General features: G+C 42.7%; 1 protein-coding gene across 1 annotated transcript in view; it reads right to left on the bottom strand.

Annotated features, from left to right (window-relative positions):
• Nucleotides 1–873: 873 nt before the first annotated feature.
• PLD5 (phospholipase D family member 5) overlaps nucleotides 874–17,801 on the bottom strand; it is a 320,538-nt gene continuing 303,610 nt past the window's right edge. Inside the window, exons 9-10 of the mRNA XM_014519571.2 lie at nucleotides 12,814–12,928; nucleotides 874–1,685 (exon numbers count right to left, since the gene is read on the bottom strand). Of these exons, the coding sequence (XP_014375057.2) occupies nucleotides 1,450–1,685; nucleotides 12,814–12,928 (351 nt within the window). The 3' untranslated portion in view covers nucleotides 874–1,449. The remainder of the gene's footprint in view (nucleotides 1,686–12,813; nucleotides 12,929–17,801) is intronic.

The following is a 17,801-nucleotide window of genomic DNA, read 5'->3' as shown; positions in this document are numbered from 1 at the left end:
TCGTTGACTAAAATTGGTGGAAGGGGTAGAATGGGGGCAAGCAGTGGCAACGCTCACCTCCTGGGTTCCAGAGCTGCGCCAATGCAGTGGCTCCAGCAGCCATGCTAGTACACTCTCATCTGCCACTGGACCAGGTCATCTGGCCTGTGAGAAGCCTCGTATTTTGCATTCAGCCCAGAGAGCCAAGTGAGTTAGACACCCCTGATCTGCAATGCACCATTTTTATACAGCCATTTTTCAGAGTAGAATTATGCTTTAGGGGGCAGAGCCTTAGCTGACAATCCCATTTTACTCTCTGGAAGTCAGCGAAGCCACACTAATTAATGCCAGCTGACAATCTAGTCGTCAATGAAAATATGAATATTGCATTTGGACTGTAGCCAGTTGATGGGCAAAACATGGAAAAAAGTGAATGAACTTTTTAAAATGAGGAAAAAAAAACATTCCATAAGAGGTGTTCTTAGTTATCAGAGCAATATTTTCCAGATGTGAGACCAGCTGGAACAAAACTGAACATTTTCACTGAGATTTTCTAGTTTTACACAACCCATCACCTTATCCAAACAGTGACATTTAACTGTTTTTTATGCAAAACCATTATCTCAGAAATGATAAACACTTCAGACTGGGAAAAAAATCACGATACAGCTGCCAGGAAAGTCAGTCCTTGACCTTTATGTGTAAGCACCCTCAGAAATTAGGCATTTCCATAAATAAAGAGATATTGGTATAACATAGAAAAAGTATGATGTTTGAAGGAATGAATTCACTTGACCGAAATCCATTTTGTAAGAAGTTCAGTTATAACGAAAGTTTATTAGATGAAAGAAAACCTCTGGAATTATTAAGCAAAAATGAACAAGGAAGCTGGTGGATCAGTTAAATTCATTTTGAGAATACTATAAAACATTTTTAGATATTGATATTCAAAATACCTGTTCATAAATATCAGAATTTACTCAGATTGTCAAATATTTGGAGGGCACAATTTACATGGGAGAACATCAGCTTATACCTGTGTCTTTTCCCATAGGGGAAATCTGTCCTCCACTATGTATCAGTAACAGCTGGTCTTACAATGACATTTCATAGTTCAGCTCTCAATTCTGCCTCCTGGTTTATACTAACCAGGACAGGTGGTAGGGCAAGTTCTAAAACTGAAGGAGAGGAATCAAAGCATGCTTTTAAATGCAAATGTGAAACATTAAAATCAACATCGAAGCAGAAATGACATTCAATGTCTGAAGTAACAAATTTAAAAGTCTGAAATAATTTAATATAGAGAATATAGTTTAGAGAACATTTTATATAAGTGTGCTTTTTCCTAAAAAAAGACATTTTTTTAATTTATTTTTTGCTTTTTTTGTTTACAGTCTTTTGTCTGTAAATATGAAATGGGGTTACAGCCCCAGTGGATGTCTTCATTTGTTATACAGTAAAAGAGTCTTTTTAGTTCACATTGCTCATGGCAGTCTTGTTTGATGCTGCTTTGTTAAGTTTGTGGTTTAAGCAGTTCGGGATTTTTGTTGGTGGTAAACTTTTGGCGTAGTGAGAATACCAGTCCCTTTCAAACACGGCTTTAAGCTGCTTAATGATGCTTGTGCTGTTCCCAGAGTCTGCTTGGTTGATAACAAGGCCAGCTCCAGCATTCTGAGTAAAAGCATTTCCCACCCAATCAAAATTACCTACAAATAAATGAAGGAACATACAATGAGATTGTGAAATGAAATATTAGCCAATTTCTCCAGGGCAATAAAAAAAAAATCCAGTATTTCTTCCCCCATCCCAAACAATTGCAGGGATATGTTGTTGTTTTTTTCTGACAGGTTGGAAAATAAGTCCTCAGTTTCCCCACCATGATATACAATGCAATTCATGCCTACATATTTATCACCTTTGGTCAGAAAGCAAAACAGGTACTTTGCTGTTGTCAAGATGGAAGTCCCCATTCCATATTCAGAAACAACTCATTATTTTCTCATAGACACAACTTATAGCCATCAGCATTGCTAGGGATTATTATATATTTGGCCTAATCAGCAGTTTAAAGTAGAGTAATGCAAATGTTCAGACTGATGGATTGTGGTGGCTGTATATTATTCCACTGAACCAGGGGATCCTTCACAGATTACTGGGTGACAGATGTCAATGTAAGAAAGGAATCACTCTCCCCATTTGAACAGATTTCTCTGTAATTTTATTCCAGTTATTATTCCCTGCTGTTACAGGAAGCCTAAAGTAATGAACATGTCAAGCCCTGGTGATAGCAAGGTAAACAAAAGACACCTGGGCTAACGGAAGACTAGTAAAAGATGCACAACAAGCAAGAATTTCAGGGATTGGTTTGGTTTTTTTTCATTAACTGGACCTCCAGCAATTCCATGAGTCTATACCCAATATCTCAGAAAGAACAATACTACTATTTGGGGCCATATTTCACAACCAAATATCTGAACATACATAAAGTCCTTGAAATAAGACAAAAGAGCACATGTTCATTGAATGCCCCAATCCTTGAGAAGGTATCTGTTCTGAACCCTAATTTTGTCCCCTGACCACAGCTCTGCATACGTAGTATGCAATAATTATCTCTATCTGTAATAGGGCTGGATCCCACAAAGAGATCTGTCTGCTCTTCAGTATTTATTGACGACTACAGGACTTCTAAAACTTTAACGCAGGACACTAAGGGTGAGATTCTATTCCCAGATTATATGTCCAGGAGAATTTATGCATGTAAGTGTGATTCTGTGCTGCCACATTCAAGTCTTGAAAATCCATTAATGCATTCATTTTGTTAACATGCCATTATATGACTCTTAAAACAAAGTCACAAAAATGCAGCAAGTTTTTAAGGTGCTTGAGCAGGATGGAAAAGAATCGTATTTAGGTGCCCGAGTCCGCTAACAAGTGCCTATCAGTGGAATAGGATCTGGCTTTGGGGACAGTCACATCAGCCATGTTAGAAAATTAGAGGCCTGATCTCACATTGTTTTTTAGAATCTTTCCATTGACTGCAATAGAAGCAGTAATTATCTGTAAATTAGGGGTGTGTTTGTGTTAAAAAGTGATGGGAGCAATGAATGTAGAGTCAGATTTGAACTTCCTCACAGATTAGGCATGACAAAATGCTTCAGGGAGTTAATTTAGCTCAATATATTAAGAAAGAGTCAAAATCAAAGGCTGTGGAGATCCAGGGATTTTATTTTATCGTTTAGGTGATTGGAAGTCTGACTCAGGCCCTTGCCCTCACTGATCCAATTGCAGGAGCTGAGCCTAAGGATTAATTTGGCCCCACAGTCACCAACTTGCATAGCTTTCCTTAACAAAACTAATTAGATTGAATATGCAAACTGTATTTCTGGTTGTAGATATCTCATTAATTTTTTAAACACACCTCTTCTGTGCTGTCTTTACTGTATTTGGATTTTTATAATTTAAAGGTACCAGGCTTTAAAACACTTAAAACATACAGTGAAAAACTATTTTACTAAGAAGCCACAGAAACTTTATAACATAGCTGCTCTCAGTTTCTTCCTTTCTCTTTCCCATTTGTCAGTGATCAACCTTTATATTTTCTTCCTCCCATGAAATCCTGATTGTCTGAGGCATAGACTCTTTAAAAGTTACTGTAGAATTGGATAGAAATGGAATTTTTCATCATATTGAATAGAGCCAGTGATTAGCATTTTATCTATACAGACTACGTGTTTACATGTATACTAAGCTCAAATTCTGAATAAATTAACATCAAGCTATGCCAACACATCTAATCCTTAATTGTACAATCAAACATCATTTGTTTAAAGTAAAGATAAAAACAGCATGATCATTGCAGTGATTATGTGATGCTAATTGGGTCAGGACACGACTTGTTTTTTATCTTCATGACTCACTTTTTATACTGCCTTAAAAATATTAAACATCTACTGGTATAGCATTGGCAGTGAGCTAGATGCTTTGTAGCATGACAATGCTACCCTGAATAGCTTAATATCTCCAGAGACAGGCAGAGAAACAAAGAGGATTAGGGGGAGGTGAAGTTTTGAAAAGCAATGTAACGGAAAGGTGTTTAAATATACATTTTGCTCCAGTATTTGGGTATGTTTTATTTTATACATGCATAGTTTTTCCTATTTTAAGAGAATGGTGAGAGATGGACTGAAGAAGTATTCTCGGGAGGACTCCAGGGAGAAAAGAGTGGAGACATTTTGAAGTGGGTCATGGGAGAAATTCTAGATGCCTTCATCAGCAGAATTAAAGATCTAGAAAAGAATACTGGAATTGCCATACTGAATTAGGTTGGTGGTCTGCCTACAATATAGGCTATTATCCTGTCTGAAAGTTGCCTGTACAAGATGCTTCAGACACAGATGCAAGAAACTTTGAAATGGACCAGTATGGAATAACCTGTTCACAGAAGAATTTTTTTCCCTTCCTTTCTGGTAAAAGATAGTTCATGATGGTCAGGTGAGGTCCTGGATCACTGGAAAGGGCAATTATTGTGCCCATCTTTAAGAAAGAGAAGAAGGAGGATCCAGGGAATTATTGACCAGGCAGTCTGATCTCAATATCTAGAAAGATCATGGAATCTACTGTGAAACACCTAGATGAGGAAAGGTGATCAGGAATACTCAACATGGATTCACCAAGAGTAAGGCATGTTTGACCAACCTGATTTCCTTCTATGATATGGTGACAAGCTTTGTGGATGAGGAGAGAGCAGTGCATGTGATATACCTTGACGTTAGCAAGACTTTTAAAACCATCTCCCACAATATTTTCATTAACCAGCTAAGGAAATACAGACTAGACAAAAGTTGTGTAAGGTGCAAACATAATTGGTTGGATCATTGTACTCAGTCAGTATTCATCAATGGCTGAATGTCTAGCTGGGAGGAGGTATCAAGTGGAGTTCCCCAGTTGTCTGTCTTAGGTCTGATTTTGTTTAACTTCTTTGTTAATGATTTTGATGATGAGATTGAGTGCATGCTTAGAAAATTTGTGGATGACACTGAGTGAGGTGGAATTGAAGACATTCTGGAGGGTATTGCTAGGGTCCAGGATGACCTGAATGACTAGAAAAATGGTTGACAGTCAACTGGATGAGTTTCAACAAGGACAAGTGCAAAGCCCTGCACTTGAGATGGAATAACTGCATGGAAAAATAAAGACTGGGGAACAACTGGCTAGGCTGCAGTACTTCAGAGATGGACCTGGGGGTTACAGTTGACCATACATTAAACATGAGCCAGTAGTGTGCTCTTGTTGCAAAAAAGAGTCAACATCATACTGGGTCGTATCAATAGGAGTATCACTTGAAAATCAAGGGAAGTGATTCTTCAACACTATTCAGCATTGGTGAGACCTCACTTGGAGTACTGTGTCCAGTTCTGGACCCTGCACTTCAATAAGGATGTGAACAGATTGGAAAGAGTTCAGTAGACAGTGACAAAAATGGTTAGAGGTCTAGGAAGCATGACTTATGAAGATAGGCTGAAAGACCTACAGTTCTTTAGTCTGGAGAAGAGAAGCTTGAGGGGGGAGATTTGAAAACAGACTTAAAATACTTGAAAGATGATTATAGAGAGGATGACGTGGGCTCCGAGGAAATATAGGTTGGAGATCAGGAGGAACTTTTGGATTATGCTGGTGGTCAAATATTGGAATAGGCTACTTATGAAAGCTGTGGAATCTCCACCCCAGGAATTTTTAAGAAAAGGCTGGACAGACACTTGGTTGGGATGCTTTAGTCAGTGCTAGAATCATAGAATTACAGAAATTAAGGGTTGGAAGGGACCTTGAAAGATCATCGAGTCCAACCCCCTGCTCTGGGCAGGAATACTGCTGACAACAAATTATCCCAGCAAGGTGTCCGTCCAGTCTCCTCTCGAAGACTTCCAATGTTGGGGACTGCACCACCTCCTTGGGAAGTCTATTCCAGATTCTGGTCACCCTTACCATAAAGAAGTTCTTCCATACATGCAACCTGAACCCATCCTCTAACAGTTTATGGCCATTGCTCCTTGTCCTCCCCTGGAGTGCCCTAGTGAACAGTTTTTCTCTCAGCTCCTGATATTCACCTCTTACATACTTATAGACAGCCACCAAGTTCCCCCTCAGTCTTCTCTTCTCCAGGCTGAACAGTCCCAGATCCCTTAGTCTTCCCTCATAAGGTTTGTCCTCCGGGCCCTTAATCATTCTTGTGACCCTTCTCTGGACCCTTTCAAGATTCTCCACATCTTTTTTGAAGTGTGGTGCCCAGACCTGTACGCAATACTCCAGCTGGGGTCTCACCACTGCTAAGTAGAGAGGAAATATCACTTTATCAATGATTTAGATGAGCCCACATGATTTAGAAGTATCACTTCCTTAGCCCTGCTTGTGATGCATCAGCTAATGCATCTCAGTATGCTATTAGCTCTGTTGATTACAATGTCACACTGGCAGCTCACGTTCATCCTGTGATCAGCCATAAGGGAGGGAAAGATGGATCGAGGTAGTCAACCAAAGACTGCAGTGCTGGTGTCATCATGAAGGCTTCAGCTTCCACGATCACAGTCCGCTCTTTGGTGAGGGAGGCAGCGGTCTGCTGGGAAGAGATGGCCTCCACTTCACTTCACTGGGGAGGAAGCTCTTCTCAGCCAGAATGGCTGACCTGCTCAACTGGGCTTTAAATTAAGCCTGCCGAGGGATGAGTGAACAACCACCAAAGCAAGCCCGCGAGGCAATACCTACGGAACCAACAGGTTAGGGCACCCAAGGGATTCCACTCCTACCCCAGCCCTGAAATGGTGGGAATGTGAGGAAACCTAGGGCTCCCAATGAGACATTTACTGTCTGTACACCAATGCCAGGAGCTTGGGGAACAAACAGGAGGAACTGGGCCTCCTGCTAAACAAGAATGACTATGATCTCATAGGAATAACAGAGACCTGGCGGGACTCCACCTATGACTGGGCCACAGGTATAGATGGCTATATTTTGTATAGGAGAGATTGTGCAGACAAAAGGGGTGGGGGCGTAGCTCTCTATGTCAAGGATAGCTACACATCCCTGAAAGCTGACATTGGCACCCAGGGAGGGCAACTAAAGACCCTCTGGGTTAAAATATGTGGGGAATGTGGCACAGGGGACACAATGATAGGAGTCTACTATAGACCCTTTAACAAGGAACAAGAAATTTACCAGGAATTTGCCAGGGAACTGGCTGAGGCTACATGCTCTCAGTGCATGGTTGTCAACTGCCCAGATGTTTCATGGGAAGAGCACTCAGCCAAATCCGAATGGTCACAAAGCTTCCTCATGTGTGTGGATGAATGCTACCTGACCCAAGAAGTCTATGGACCCACAAGAGGTAAAGCACTGCTGGACCTGGTACTGGCTATAGGGGAAGAGCTAGTCAGCAACCTAAAGATCAGAGAAAAGCTGGGAGACAGTGACCATGAGCTGATCACTTTTACTATCCATCACAAAGCTGGCAAGTCAGTCAGCAACACAGAAGTCTTCAACTTTAGGAAAGCTGACTTTGATAAGCTCAGGAGGCTTGTTGTCAAGGCCCTAAGGGACCAAGACTTGGAAGGGAGAGAAGTCCAAGAGCAGTGGTCACTCCTTAAGGGAGTGATCCTGGAAGCACAAGGGATGTCCATCCCATCTCAGAGGAAAGGTAGCAAAAGGGAACAGCAACCCCCTTGGCTCAGTAGGGAACTCGTGGACCAACTACACCAAAAAAGAGAGGCTTATAAAGGATGGAAGACAGGAATCACCATAAAGGAGGATTACTCTGCACTTGTCCGTACCTGTAGAGAGTGAATCAGGAAAGCGAAGGCTGCAACTGAACTCCACCTGGCTACACATATCAAGGACAATAAAAAGTTATTTTTTATATATGTGGGGAGTCAGAAGAAAAGCAAGGGTAACATTGGACCCCTGCTAAACCAAATGGGACAACTGACAAGCGACATATATCCTCCTAGCCTATATTGATGTCACTGGTTACTCCTCCCAAGATGAAGTACTCTGAATTTATCCTTATTGAACTGCATCTGGTTCTGTTCCACCCGCCTTTTCAGCTTGTCCAGGTCTGCTTGTATCCGCATCCTATCCCCTAGTGTGACTGCTTTTCCCCATAACTTAGTATCATCTTCAAATTGGCCAGCGTGCTTTCCACATCCTCATCTAAATCATTGATAAAGATGTTGAACAGCACAGGGCCAAGAACCGAACCCTGCAGGGCACCCCTGGTGACCTCCCTCCAACATGATACAGACCCATCCACTAATGCTTTCTGGGTTTGACCCCTTAGCCAGTTCCCAACCCACCTGACTATAGACTCTGTCAGCCTACAGTCCCCCATTTTTTAAGAGCATCAAGAGAGACTATATCGAATGCCTTTTTAAAATCCAAGTATATGGTACTGAAGTCAAACTGACAAGCCTATAGTTTCCCGGATTCTCCCTCTTCCCCTTCTTAAAGACTGACACCACATTGGCCCTTTTCCAGTCTTCCAGGACCTCCCCTAAGCAACACAAGTCTTCAATATCTTCACCAACAGTTCCACAATAACTCCAGCCAATTCCCTCAGCACTCTCAACTGTAGTCCATCTGGTCCTGCTGACGTCAAGACATTCAGCTTCTCTAAGTGCTTCCCCACCAGTTCAACACTGACCAGGGGGTGGCAATCCACATTGGCCCTTTTCCAGTCTTCCAGGACCTCCCCTAAGCAACACAAGTCTTCAATATCTTCACCAACAGTTCCACAATAACTCCAGCCAATTCCCTCAGCACTCTCAACTGTAGTCCATCTGGTCCTGCTGACGTCAAGACATTCAGCTTCTCTAAGTGCTTCCCCACCAGTTCAACACTGACCAGGGGGTGGCAATCCCCCCCTCCACATCCACCCAGTATCCAGCCAGATGGGTGACCACTATTTGTATTCAGATGCAAAGTATTCATTAAAAAGTTCAGCTTTCTCTTGACTGTCTGTTATCAGCTGTCTTGTCCCATTATGCAGGGGCCCCACATTTCCCTTAAACTTTCTCCTGCTCCCCATATACCTAAAGAAGGAGTTCTTATTCTCCTTGATTTTGGTCCTGATCTCAGTTGCTGCCCTTGTCTTCCTTATCCTCTCCCTACAAATACGGGCTATACTTGTGTATTCTACCTTGGTGATTACCTATTGTTTTCACTGACTGTAAGCCTCCTTTTCCTTTTTTAAGCACTCCTTGACTCCTCTGGTCAACCAAGATGGATTTCCATCCCTTTTACCACCTTTCCTGCATCCAGAAATGGATTTTTCTTGCACTCTGAGGATCACTCCTTTGAGGAAAAACCACCCTTTCTGAACTCCCTTCCCCTCCAGTCCCTCTTGCCATAGGGTCTCTCCCACTATTTTCCTAAGCTCACTGAAGTCAGTCTTCCTGAAATCAAGCATCTCTGGCCTACTGGCTGACTTCCCTGCCCTACAATGGATAGTGAATTCTATCATCTCATGATTACTATCTCCTAGATTACCCTCAATCCTCAGGTCTCCCACCAGGTCATCCCCTTTGGGTAGAACCAAATCCAACAAAGCCTTCCCCCATGTCAGTCTGTTCACCTCCTGTACAAAATAAAGTTCTTCCATGCAGGTCAAAACCCTATATGACCGGTCAGATCTGGCCGAGTACTCCTCCCAGCAGATGTCAGGGTAACTAAGGTCACCCATGACAACCATGTTCCCTTGAATGTGCAGCCTCCATCAGTTCTCTGGAAAATTCCAGATCCAGTTTCTTCTCCTGGTTTGGCAGTCTGTAGTAGATGCCTACCATCAAGTCCCCTTTTCCTCATCCTCCCCATATCTTGACCCACAGGGTATCAAGTTGCCCTTCTCTCAAACCAATTTGGGTCTCCACGGAAACATACTGGTCCTTTACACACAGGAGCAGCATGCCTTCATCCTTTCCTTTTTCCCTACCCAATCCCTTCTGTGCAGCCTATAGCTGTCTATGCATACAGCCCAATCATGCGTGATAATTTTGCCTTGAGGAAGGGGCTGGAACAGATGACCTTGTGAGGTCCCCTCTAGCCCTACTCTCCTATGAATGTATAATCCTACACCCTGAAGAATGCCGATTTACATCCTATCCACATGCCTGAGGCTTGTTTTGGTTTTTTTCATAGAATCATAGAATCATAGAAGTAGGGTCGGAAGGGACCTTGTAGATCTTCAAGTCCGACCCCCTGCCTGGGCAGGAGGAAAACTGGGCTCAAATGACTGCAGTTAGGTAGGCATCAAGCCTCTTCTTAAAGACCCCCAGGGTAGGAGCCAGCACCACTTCCCTTGGAAGTTGGTTCTAGATCCTAGCCGCCCTAACTGTGAATAGTTCTTACGGATGTCTAATCTAAACCTACTCTCCAACAACTTGTGGCCATTATTCCTTGTTATCCATGGGGGCGCTAGGGGAAACAAGGTCTGCCCGAAACCCTTCTGGTCCCCCTTAGTGAGTTCATAGACAGTCACCAGGTCCCCCCTCAGCCTTCTCTTGTGAAGGCTGAACAGGTTCAAGTCCCGTAGCCTCTCATTGTAGGGTCTGCCCTGCTGTCCCCAGATCATGTGGGTGGCCCTCCTCTGGACCCTCTCAATGTGGTCCACATCCCTCTTGAAGTGGGGTGCCCAGAACTGGACACAGTACTCCAGCTGTGGCCTGACCAGTGTGGCATAGAGGGGGAGGATCACTTCCTTGGCCCTGAGAAGCACCTGTGGATGCACGATAAGGCCCAGTTAGCCCTGCCAACCGTGACCTCTCATTGTCAGCCCATGTTCATCTTGGAGTTAATAATGACTCCAAGATCCCTTTCTGCCTCCGTGCTCTCAAGAAGGGAGTTTCCCATCTTATAAGTGTGCTGCTGGTTACTACTGCCTAAGTGCATCACCCTGCACTTGTCAGTATTGAAACGCATCCTGTTTTTGTTAGCCCACCCCTGCAACCTATCCAGGTCTTGCTGCAGTCTTTCCCTCCCTACTAGCGTGCCCACCTCACCCCAAATTTTGGTATCATCAGCAAATTTAAACAGGTTGTTTTTCAACCTCATTGTCCAAATCGCTGATAAAGAAATTGAACAGTGCAGGCCCATGGACTGAGCCCTGGGGGACTCCGCTGCCCACAAGTCTATTTAATGTAATTGTGGATGGAAGCAATTATGCATTTATTTCTGTAGCTTGAAAAGATACAAGGTGAGAAAGGTGAGAAAGACAATGGAAAAAATTAGGAACGTAAGAAAGGAGTGGTAAGGTAGATCCTCTTTTGTGCAAGGCCTTCAGTGCAAGAAAGACCTGAAATCTGATACAGGCATCTGAAGAGGATTTGGATAGTGAGAAATGCTGAAAAGAGTGCTGATGTCAGGAGCTTCATAAAAGAAGCCAGCGAGAAGGAAGCTATAATACTCAAGACAAGAGACAACAAAGATCTGGAAAGGGCTTTGGTAAAGGGGAGGGAGATAGGTGGATTTTGAAGATGTTTTGTATAAATCAACAGAATTTATGTAGGAGAAATAGCAAAAGAAGATAGGGATGATACAGTGACAGACCTATATTTCAGATGACAATGAGCTTGCGATGAACTACATTTATAACATTGCATTCATTCTTGTGACTCCTACCTATGGTCTTATAAAGTAGTGACAATGATCAAGAGGGCATAATATGCACAGCCCAGAACTTTAATTCAATGTATACTCCAAGATGGAACTAAGGAGCTAAAGTTCCTTGAAGAGGTGGAGTGGTGGTAGAACTTCTCAAAACTATCCTCAGCCCCCAGGTTAGCATGACCTTTAATATTCATCCATATATAGGGAATAGCATCTGGATCTCTTATCATGCCACCAAATTCCCACCATGGTTGCAGCAGAGAGAGAGGAACCATGGTTCTAAGTACTATGTAACAAGTCAGGTCTGAAGAAGCCTGCCACTAAAGCAAGTACTGTAGCCTACTTAAAATTAACATTTTCATTCTTGGACTCATTAAAATCTCCTGATGGAGGAAACATGTTTTAACTTCTAAATTCAAAGCAGTTTTCTACCTACCTAAAAGCAAACCTCTAGTTCCAGAGCACAGCTCAGGTGGTTGCACTGTGGAAAGACTATGTTTTTCTCCTCTATTTAATATATATTTTATTCACAATGAACTTTTACACTCAGCTGTCTAGAGTAATATTGTCAAATATGCATTTAACCTGCAAACAATGACTTCAGATTAAGACCAAGCCATCTGCAGTTCAGTGCATGTGGTCTGAAATCATGAGAGTGTATACAGTGAATCGGCATAACTAGAGAAAATTCTAAAGAAAACCAGGGTGGTTGTCCATTTTACATTTACCAAGATGCCCACAAATATTATGATGACATAGGAAATCATGAGATCAGTCACATTTCATGGAACTAAAGAAGTCATATATCAAAAGGATGTGTTGGATCCCCCAACATATTTCCAAGCCTGTGCCCAATTCTTGTATGGCATTTTAAGATTGTTCTTCCAGCCTACTTTTTCAGAATTCAAAGCATCCTGAATTCCCTTGGGAAACCAATTCACAAGAAAGACAGAATGCAACTCATCTTACTCAGACACATCTAAACAACTCTGTTCTGGGAATCAGAATTTCTTCCTCAATGTTTAGTTTGCAGAAATGTTCTCCAAGTGGACAAAAATACTCAGTATGCATTAACTGAAAGAACTTTTCAGCTAGCTAATACACCAATGAAATTGTTATTTCAGATATTGGGTTATAAAGTTCTAATGTACTGACCAAAACCAACTGTACTGTGGGTTTACTTACCAATGTATGCAGCTCCATCAGTCACCACATATTTGTTACGATTTAATTTGGGAAAAGACGAATTTTTCTGTTCTTTTAAAAAGCAAACACTCTCTTCCTCAAGATCAAAAAATTTCTGTAAGAAAGAAAAAAAAAATCAGGTTATTGAAAGATCTTCCTGACAACACTACAGATGAGAGAAAGAAAGAGCGCACCTGCTCCTTTATTTTGACCTGACGTAAATTAAACAAATAGTTTCTTGTTTGACCAATGGGCAATTGCCAATCCTCTGAACTGCTGTGATCCACCATGAATCCTTACCATTGAACTTTTAATTGAAAAAGTGGGGTTTAACTTGATCCACAGACTACTCCCCCACAGTCTCACAAACCACCCACAGTCCACAAAACCACAGTTTGAGAATCAACATTACATAACAAACAGTCTTACCAAACTACTTCCATACATGGGGCATAGCTTTAATCTATTAGAATCTAGTATAATAATACCTTTTATTTTATACTGAACTGTCATCATCCATGCTACTACATATACCTTATCAGCCAACAGAAAAACATACACAAAATCTCAAATCACATTAAGCTTCTACAGCACTTTCATCTTAGCTCGGTGCTTGGCTCAAACTTAGGCACCCCTTTTAGGAGGCCTAATTCTATTACATGTCTAAAGCACCTATGTTTCCCATTGTCCCAATGGGAAGCCTAACACATCTTGAAAGCCAGTACCCAGCCCTCTCATTTCCCAGGATGGTGCCCTAAAGCATGTGCCCTAAATCACAATAGCCTCAGCTAGGTCACTTCTCCCCTTCTTGCTTAAGCTAGTTCACTGACCAGCCCAGAAGCAAACAGTCAGGAAAAACAAAGAAGACCAAGAAAGAAGGAATAGGTCTCTGTGGTCAGGGAAGTAGACATCACCATAGAAGAGAGTGGGACCTTTTATAGATTCATAGACATTAGGGCTGGAAGGGACCTCGGAAGATCTTCGAGTTCAGCCCCCTGCCCAAAAGGCAGGAAGTCAGCAGGGGTCATAGGATCCCAGCCAGATAGACATCTAAATGTCTCCTGAAGGCATTCAAAGTAGGTGCTTGAACCACCTCCGGCAGCAGTCTATTCCAAACCTTGGGGGCTCGGACAGTACAGAAGTTCTTCCTTATGTCCAGCCTGAAACTGGGCGCCACAATTCAAGAGGGATGCGGATAACCTGGAGAGGGTCCAGAGAAGGGCCACTCGTATGGTTAAGGGCCTGCAGACCAAGCCCTATGAGGAGAGACTAGAGAAACTGGACTTTTTCAGCCTCCACAAGAGAAGGTTGAGACGCGACCTTGTGGCTGCCTATAAGTTCATCACGGGCGCACAGAAGGGAATTGGTGAGTATTTATTCACCAAGGCGCCCCCGGGGGTTACAAGAAATAATGGCCACAAGCTAGCAGAGAGCAGATTTAGACTGGACATTAGGAAGAACTTCTTCACAGTTAGAGTGGCCAAGGTCTGGAATGGGCTCCCAAGGGAGGTGGTGCTCTCCCCTACCCTGGGGGTCTTCAAGAGGAGGTTAGATAAGCATCTAGCTGGGGTCATCTAGACCCAGGGGTCATCTGAACCCAGCACATTTTCCTGCCTATGCAGGGGGTCGGACTCGGTGATCTATTGAGGTCCCTTCCGACCCTAACATCTATGAATCTATGAATCTATGAAACAGTCATGGAGGAGTTAGTGACCGTTCAATCTTGTCATCCCTTGAGGTGCTCTGGTGAACAGATGTTCCCCCAGATCCTGATGAGCACCCATGATAAACTTACAGGTGGCCACCAGATCACCCTTGAGCCTGAGCTTTTCCAGGCTGAAGAGTCCCATAGCTCTCAGCCTCTCATCATAAGGTCTATTTTCCTGACCTTTGATCATGCATGTGGCTCTCCCCTGGACTCTCTCAAGCTTCTCCTTACCCTGGATCCTTACTCCTGCTAGTTAATCAATGAAAAATGTATAAACACTCCTAATAGTACCAGCTAGAAGCCAGGGCTCCCCTACTCAGCTGATTCCCCTAAAGACCAGAAGACAGAGTCTGTCTCCCTTTTGCTTTCTTCCTGGGCTGCTTCTCTATTTTGCATTACACAGTTATTGGAAAACATAGATCATCACCATAGCAGGAGAAGGGGCCCCAACACAAGCCTCTTTTCCTCCCAGATCAGCGGCCACTTTGATGAACCACAGAGTCATATTCTCTCTTCCTTGCTCTCCTTTTGGATCTCATGCTCTCTCACTCTTGGCTGCCCAGTAGCTCAGCTTCAACAGGAGGGTGGAAGCCAACATCGGCCCTGCTTAGCCCACAGTCTTGTCATTAGGACACTTTTCTGGGAAGTGGGAGGTGTGTATTTAAACATCCAAAGCAGGCCTAGAACCTGGGTTAGGTGCTTTCAATGCTATTTCTTTGGGAAAAGATAGGCACTGTGACACGTTGAATTTTGGTGGCACTCATTGTACCTCTCCTGTATACCACAACATCCTTTGTTTCCTAGTTGTTGCACCTGCCCCTTTTCTATTCATATTCTTGGAAATATGCATAGAATGTGGGCACTTCAACAGAAGTCATCTTTGTCTTTCTAAGCATCCTCTGAAGGACAAATCTGTGTGTGTAGGAGATGGTAAAGAGCTTCTTAGACTAAAAGAGGTATACACATGAAAGCTAAGGGATTTAGGCACTCAAATACAATTTTTGGTGTTTCATAAGGATTAAAAAGGATGCTGTTTAGTGACTCAGGTGCCTTAAAATACACCTGACTAGTAAAACAGTAGGGTTCTAACAATGGGGTTCTAACAATTATGCAATGCATGTAATAAAGGCAATACCCTAAACATAAAACCCATCATTTTTTACAAGGTGAGAGCCAGAAACTTGCATAGCTCTCATTTTCTCATTCATCAAGGGGCACTGGGATTTAAAGTCAGGATGCAGATTGTCAGGCATGCCAATGAACTGCATTAATATTCTTATCTTATACCTTGCTAGTTCATAACAGGCAATGTGACCATCTCAATAACTTCTCAAGATTAAACCTGTGATTTGCAGAGGTCAAATTTTCCATACAACAGGAGAAACGCATATATTTTATAAAAAGGAAGAATGTCTGTAAGGTTTGGTTTTGTTGAACAATCACAAGCACTTTTAAGTTTAATCTGTCTTGGTATCAGACAATGAAATCTGCATTACTGAATTAGACACAATATTTGTGTTGCACTCAGGAAACCAACAGCTAGACCAGAATTTCAAAAGCAGCCATGGGGAAGAGGACTAGTACAAAAAAGAAATAAAGCCAGTGTCATGGCTTGGAATATTAAGTGCAATGCAGGAGTGTGCAGCTTTCTTAATGATAGGTATATCACAATGTAATATAGATGTTTAGAAGTTTAAAAAAAGAAGTGAAATGATGAATGTGTTATTGTTGATTTCTTTGTAAGACCCAGATCCAGAACCACACATGCAGCTCTCATACAGACCTTGAAATACTTTTTTTCAGCTGTACCAACATCTTTCATCTCATAGCACCACACTTTTCAAAATTTGACTGACAGAATTATTTAATCCATTACTAAAGTACAGCCACCTCTAGGGTGGAATGCAATATCAGTTCAATTAAACACAGTAAAGCTGTTATTCTAGACAGGACATGAAGAAGAGTCCTATACCTAAATGATGCTGGGAGGAAAATTAAGATGACAAGCCTAGTTAGCTGAATTGTGATACAGTCAGTGGGGGTTACACCACCTTACTTTTATAAAAACTGCTATGGCGATTTGTTAAAAAATGTAGTAAAGAAAAATCTATTATTTGGGCAAAGATTTATCTGCTGAGCTATTACTGAGCCACATGTAAGTGACAGAAAATAATGATTAATTTTATGGTTAGTTATTATAACAGAAAAGGGCAAATTTTGAATTTTGTAATGGCCTAATTAGAGAGGGTATAACATACAAAAGTGATTTTTATTGATGAAACTGGCTAGAAGTTGACAGCTGGATTCCATTTCTCCTGTTGTATGGAAAATTTGACCTCTGCAAATCACAGGTTTAATCTTGAGAAGTTATTGAGATGGTCACATTGCCTGTTATGAACTAGCAAGGTATAAGATAAGGTATAAGACAGAGTGTGGGCCTTGGCACAGGTTCAACCATAGGTCAGTGGGAGAGGTGAGCACCAGCTTGCCACCCCCTGCAGGCACCATGGCTGAAGTCCAGCCCAGGTATTAGGAGCAGCAAACCAATCCGGGAGACTGCAGCTCCAGGTCTGTGGCACTGGCTCTGCCCAGTAGGAACAGTGAGGCACAAGCTCTGTACCTTGCCTCACTGTATCCTGGCATCCCCACCCTGACTCGGGAGGGGCTACTGCATCCTGAAATGCTGGGGGATTTCAACTGGGGTGGAAAAGCTGTGGAGGGTTGCCACACCTTAATGCAACAGGAGCAAAACTAGGTAGATTAAAGATAATCCTGTCCTTGACTGGTGTAGCTTTAAGATGAATAATAAGTGCTTTAAGCACTCAATGTGCAGCCAATCCAGAGGTGAAGAGCTCCAGAAGCTACCTAAAATTATTGTGTAACAAGGCCCTTACACTCGTGCAAATTCACTCTTGCCAATGATGTTACTTGTCGGGGCCGAGGGGCTGTGGCCAGCAGCCTGGGCACGTGGGCCGGGGAAAAGGGTCGGCATGGCGAACTAGAATTAGGCACGGACGCGTAGAGGCTGATTAAAGATTGTTTTACTTACACCGTAGATGGTCGCGGTGCAGGCAGGAAAACTTTCTTGAGTTGCAGTTACAAAAAAACCGCCACACACGTGGAGTTTGCTAGGCTCCACTGAAGACACACGAGCAGAGTTTGCTAGGCTCCGCTAAACCAACACGAACAGAGCTCTGGATACCACTCACGGAGTTTGCTAGGCTCCGTGGACCGTCCAAAATGACAGTCCGAAAGGTGACTCTCCACGAGCGCGCAGGGT

This window comes from Alligator sinensis, unplaced genomic scaffold (assembly GCF_000455745.1).
Source record: "Alligator sinensis unplaced genomic scaffold, ASM45574v1 scaffold534_1, whole genome shotgun sequence".
In the NCBI taxonomy this organism is placed as follows: Eukaryota; Metazoa; Chordata; order Crocodylia; family Alligatoridae; genus Alligator; species Alligator sinensis.
Note: the sequence above shows the minus strand (reverse complement) of the source record. Positions and strands in the feature narration are given on the sequence as shown.